Source organism: Gastrolobium bilobum, unplaced genomic scaffold (assembly GCF_033153095.1).
Source record: "Gastrolobium bilobum isolate Gb01-03AN ecotype WA unplaced genomic scaffold, APGP_CSIRO_Gbil_v1 utg18685, whole genome shotgun sequence".
Taxonomy (NCBI): Eukaryota; Viridiplantae; Streptophyta; class Magnoliopsida; order Fabales; family Fabaceae; genus Gastrolobium; species Gastrolobium bilobum.
The window spans coordinates 20,947-26,751 of record NW_026898737.1 but is presented as its reverse complement, the minus strand read 5'-3'; the positions used below and the strand labels follow the sequence as shown (position 1 = coordinate 26,751).

Genomic DNA, 5,805 nt, shown 5'->3' with positions numbered 1-5,805 from the left:
CTTTCATGTTTATAGCCACAGTCACGGGTGTTATACTTGGTCTTCTTTCATTCTTTTCGATAATTTGTGCTAATAGAGATTATTGTGAATTCATGCTAATAAGAGGTAATTGTTGGATCCTGTGGGAAAAAAAAAGTAAAAACTAAATTAGGTAGGATTGAAAAAAAAAAATTATTAACTTGAACCGATCAAATTTTATTACGATTAGATTGATTTTTTTTTTTTTTTTGATAACAACGATTAGATTGATTTAAGTTGATAATAAGGCTGTCATTCTTATTTTTTGAAAAGATTCTGTCAAATTATTTTAACATTAATTCTTTACAAAAATAATCAAAGTAACACTGGTACATATCAGGATTTTTATTTGAGGAAAAAAAATTGTAATCTATTTAAAATTAACAATTAATTAATTAATAGAAATCAATAAATTATAATTATTACAGAGACATAAATTAACGATTAAAATAAGGAGTAAAACTTTTTAATTTTACACGGGGTTCAAAAGATCCCTCTACTTTTATTTTTTTTTGAAAAATTATAAAATTAAGGTGATTGAGTTAACTCAAATTTTATTATCTTGAAAAGAGAAAGAAAAAAAAAATCCTAACTAGAAAATTAGGAATTGCCCCCAAGGTTATGGGGATGAAGAAGCAATATCTTTTTTCCTTCATTCGAAGGCAGCGAACATATTGGCAAATAATCAAGTGAACATAGAGAGAGGTATGTCTTCCCTCTTCCCACGAATCAAATATATTAATGAGTATTCAATCTCCAAAGTACCGAATTGACAAATTCATAACATTCATGACCCATTAGCAAAATAGCAAAGCTTCAACAATCGACTAAACCTTTGCTTTTTGCTTTGTTTTGTTTCCCTGAAGGGGATGTTACGAAACAGTTCGTTAATAATGTTGAAGCCCAGCTCGAGGAATTTTTGTTCGGTAACAAAGAAGAGCTTAAGCCCAAAGAATGATGTAATTGACAAAGAATCCAAATTTCCCTTCACCTCTATTTTAACTGTGCACGGGTTATAGTTTTCACATTAAATGGTTCAGAGCTATAAAGGGAAAAGGAAAAAAAGGGGAGAAAGCTAGCAACAGTAGAACAGCTGAAATGGCTTCAGAAATTGACTTGTCAACCTTGTATATATGTTTACATCCGATGACAGTTTGAACACTGGAAGGGTCATGCTAGATTTATAAAGGTTCAACATGTTAAATCATCATACACATTAACAAATGGCTCGGTACAGATAAGGAAAAATGAAAGAATTGAATGGCGTGGGATGGATGGAAAAGATTCCATCACCAACCATTCCATTATCTATAATTTTAATAAATCTAGATAATGATAGCTAATGGCATTTCATTCTGTTTCCCTCAATTTCATCCCTATCCACTAATCCATAGTCTAAAATAAAACACTTTCCACAATGATGTACTCAATAGTGCTTCTTACCAGCACCCTTTTTACCATGTGTCATCTTACTTCCTTTCCTTTTTCCTGTATTGGACGTATTGATCCCAGTGTCATGATCTCTTGAGGATGCTGAATTTAGCAAATGCTTCACATCGAGTATGCCATTTCTAAAACGACCTTCACTTGACTTCAGACCCCTGTTCTCAAGCTTGTGCTTCCCAACTGATCTTTTACTGCTACCGCCAAGCTTTCCCCCAAATTTTCCAAGAATCAAATGCTAAAAGCCATATGTCGTACATATAGGAATAAGGTCAGTATGAGTCAGACAAACACAAGAAAAAAACAATGCAGGATAATAGAAATTAATTACCTCTTGGAGCATTTTCTGTTCCCTCTCCTTTTGTTTCTTCATCATTGGTCGTGCCACACTTAAAGGTAACCTCTGATTCTTGGGGGGCTACATATGGGCAAATGAAACACACTAAAAAATTTGTTTCCTGAGGATCCTGGTAATGCTATTTGCATTGGCACAAAATGTAGAAAAGAGTGCATCAACTAACAGTCCTCACCTTCCCACCAAGAGAAACGACCTTCCTATTTTCAATCTTTTTGCGTTCTTTCCATGTCATATGTGAGTAGCCTGAAAAATATGGTAATTACCAGCCATTATAAGAAGCAACTACGCTTTGATATCTAATAGACAGTGGAAAGGCAAACAAAACCAGGTGAATTGATTATGGTTACCCTAAATTCTTTAGCTCCAACACCCTCATATTAAAATAAAGGCACAGATATTTTCTTATCATTATTGCAAAGTTATAATGCAATGCATTTTGAATGGAAAAAAAAAAAAAACTAAACAGAACTTTTTTAATAGGGAAAAAAGCAATTATTGGCACAATTTTAACCTACATATTCTTCTGAAATTTCGAAGTTGTGTTCTTAAATTTCCAACAACAAATCGAATCCTAAAAAATGAAAACATATATAACATGCAATGAACTATATGATTCAATTTTCTAAATCACCCAGGTTAAGGAAACTATAGTCCTAGATTACTACAGAAAAAACTTAAAAATAAATGTTACATGTGACCCTAAATGTTACTCAAGAACATCAAAGGACAGTGCTAAATCACAGCCATTGCCACTTATCCTAAAACACAACTCTGTAAGTTTTTTCTTGCTAAACAAGAAGTTTATATCCAGACAGTTTGAACTGAGAAGGTTAAAACGTTATGTTCACAGCCATTGCCACTTATCCCAAAACACAACACTGTAAGCTTTCTCTTGCTAAACAAGAAGCTTATATCCAGACAGTTTGAGCTTAGAATGTTAAAATGTTATGTTTCGCACAAGATTTAAAAGAAGAAACTTTATAAGGAAAGGAAACCTACAAGGAGGAGGATAATATATTCATTAAAAAGTTTATTCCTTGACCTACTGAATTATGAATTTTAAATTCTCCAACTCCTCCATAAACTTCCAAATCCAAAATCAAAAAATGAATTGAAACATACAGTCGTAACTCATAACTTCCTTTAACAATGCAATGTCATCAGCTTATATGACGCACTAAGCTTCTAAACTACGAAATGAGCATCAGTATCCCTATCACATCTATCCAGCCACATAAATCAACATAATCCATAAAAGTCTACTCTAAACTCAAAAGAGTTAAGTTACCAAGCATGTATATCTGTTCAAGAATTAAGCTGCATCAGAGCAGACAAAAGAAATCCAACCTAATTATACAAAATAGTATATTAAGAACCAAGAACATAATCATCCGCTATTCATTATGCATTGTCTACATTGAATATATATTTGTTGCGCATTGACAAATTCAAAGCAGATTCAATGAAAATATAAAGACAACAGTCAAGAAATGGGAAAAGAAAGTCAAAGTGGAAAAAGAAGATGGAAATTACTAAAATTTTCAACGTCTTTCATAATCTTCCTTATATCCATTTCTTGCTCCTGCATATCGGTATGTTCTCTTGAAGGTCCAAGCCCATCAGCTTGTTTCTTATTCTTGTGCATCTTTCCCATCACTGCTTGGAAAATTGAAAGGAAAAAGATATTTAAGAAAAGAAAAAGTCACAAACCAAACTTTGAAACTACAAACTCAAATCAGAGCAAAAACAGTTAAATGGATGCCTTAAAAGCTTTGTCTCTTCTTATAAGCAGTACTGCAAAATTATAATCATCGCTTCTGGATAGGAATAAGCAAGTAAAGAAAAGGATAAAAATACTACATAAAGACAACATACATCCAAGTCTTAAAAAATAAAGCATATAAATTACAATACTGAAAGAGTCCATCATTGTATTGGGCACTTGGTAGTTAACCAAAACATGAGAACACGACCATTGAGTGTTCATTACGTCATCTAAGTTAGCGACATGACAAGGAAGAGAAAATGCAGGCGTTAAAGCATCAAACAACATGGGATCTTATCCCTCTTCCTTCGAGAACACATGACATTGGTTGTAAGTGGGTCTAGTGGTGTACACGATTAAAGTCAACCCAAATAGAACCATTGCTCATCTCAAGGCTATACTGGTTGCCAAAGTTATGCTCAGACTTATCTGTTTGTTTGTTCATCTTGTTGGCTGCTTTCCATCATTGGCTACTACATCAGCTTAATGTCAAGAATGCCTTTCTCAGTGATTTTTACAATAGGAGGTTTATACGAAGCAACTACTTAGCTTTGTTGTTCAAGGGGAGTATGGTAAAGTTTGTCGGCCAAAACAATTCCTATAAGGTCTAAAACAATCTTCTTGGACTTGGTTTGGGAGGTCAAGCATTGATTCTTTGTGAAGAAAATATAACTCCAGAGAAGCTCAAAACTTTAGCTCTCGAAAAAGAACTGGCAAAAAGAAAGACACTTGCTACTTTCCTTGATGGGTGCCTTTAAAAACAGGATATGATATAAGGCATTATCACAATCATTATTATAAGCCACATAAAACCAGAATGAAACAAAAAGACCTTTGAAAAAACAAATAAAAAAAGGAATCAGCAATGATCTGTCTCAATGGCATAGTATGAAGTTGCTTTTAGATTCATATTACAATTTGTTGAACTCTCTGATTATAAAAGGGGAAACTATTACCACAAACCTAAGTTGTGAGTTGAAGTCTAGAAGCACAGAGCATACAAGCTTTCTATTGTAGCACTTCAAGTTCTTTTCTGAGCATTTTCTGGTCAGTGGAAGCTCTCTTCACAAATCTAAGTTGTAAGTTAAGTTTAGGATCCATATAAATATTGGTGCATACAACGTACTTAATTAGCCATGAGAACAGGATCCATATTTGTAGTTATTTCCCTTCTCCCCCTTAGTTTGCTATAATACTCCATTTGATCATGTCTAATATTTTTTAGGGTGGTGATTGCATTAGAGGAAGGAGACAAACTAAGGGGAAGATATTAAATAAGCATATACATAACATTGTATTTGGAATAGAGGGATAAGGGAATAATATTGTATATCTCGGCCATGTGAATAAATATAGAGATATTCAATTTCTTCTATAGTTTTTTTTAATCTAACTTTATCATCCTATTTTCTAAAAATTGAGATTTAATTTGTGCACAGATTTTATGGCTATGTCAATCAGTCTCTAGCTAAGAACACAATTATTTTATTTCATATTATATTACCCCGGGTATTTCAAAAAATCTACAGCATGTGGTATACAAGTGCAACTCACAACACCTTCCCAAGAACAAGAAAATCCCAAAACACTCAAAAAAAATCAACAAAAACAACAATTATCTGAAATTCTGCTCGTGTACGTGAACAACCAATATATTGCTGCAACTAAACAACAAATAAGAACGAGTTAACAACACACAAATAAAGTTTTAAAAAATGCTCGATGCACTCGCGGTGCCCGCCTACCTTGACGGCTGACCTCGCGGTGGCTGAGAGAGTGAGGCGAGAGGGTTGGGAGGAGAGGTCGGGCGGCTGAGCCCTGAGCTCACGGCAGTGGGTTATGTTTCGCGTTTTGAGTAGGGCGTCAAAATAGGTTTAAAAATATAATTATGAAAACAAAAGGGAAGGATATACTTATCATATAAAAATCTACCACCTTTATAATCAATTTAATTTCTGTTAATTTCTGTCAATTTAATGGTTATAATTTATTAAATTTATTGGGAATTAATAAATAACTAATAAATGTGATCCAATAAAATATAATCATTAGACTGACGGTAAAAATTTTATGGTAAGTATATCTAAGGATGTTCGCGGTCTGGATTCGATCGATTTTGGAAGCAAAAATCATCTAATCCAATCCCTTCGGTTTGATCATATAATCATCCGTTCGGTCTTAATTTTTTTCAAATCCAATCCGATCCAATCCAATTTTTTTC

General features: G+C 33.4%; 1 protein-coding gene across 1 annotated transcript; it reads right to left on the bottom strand.

Annotated features, from left to right (window-relative positions):
- Positions 1 to 1,123: 1,123 nt before the first annotated feature.
- Positions 1,124 to 5,448, bottom strand: LOC133283651 (uncharacterized). Its single transcript, XM_061480544.1, has 5 exons — positions 5,330 to 5,448; positions 3,353 to 3,475; positions 1,992 to 2,062; positions 1,793 to 1,879; positions 1,124 to 1,699 (listed from the first exon to the last, which is right to left on the bottom strand). The coding sequence occupies exons 2-5, from the start codon at positions 3,471 to 3,473 to the stop codon at positions 1,445 to 1,447; spliced, it is 534 nt and encodes a 177-aa protein (XP_061336528.1). The 5' UTR covers positions 3,474 to 3,475; positions 5,330 to 5,448; the 3' UTR covers positions 1,124 to 1,444.
- Positions 5,449 to 5,805: the final 357 nt, after the last annotated feature.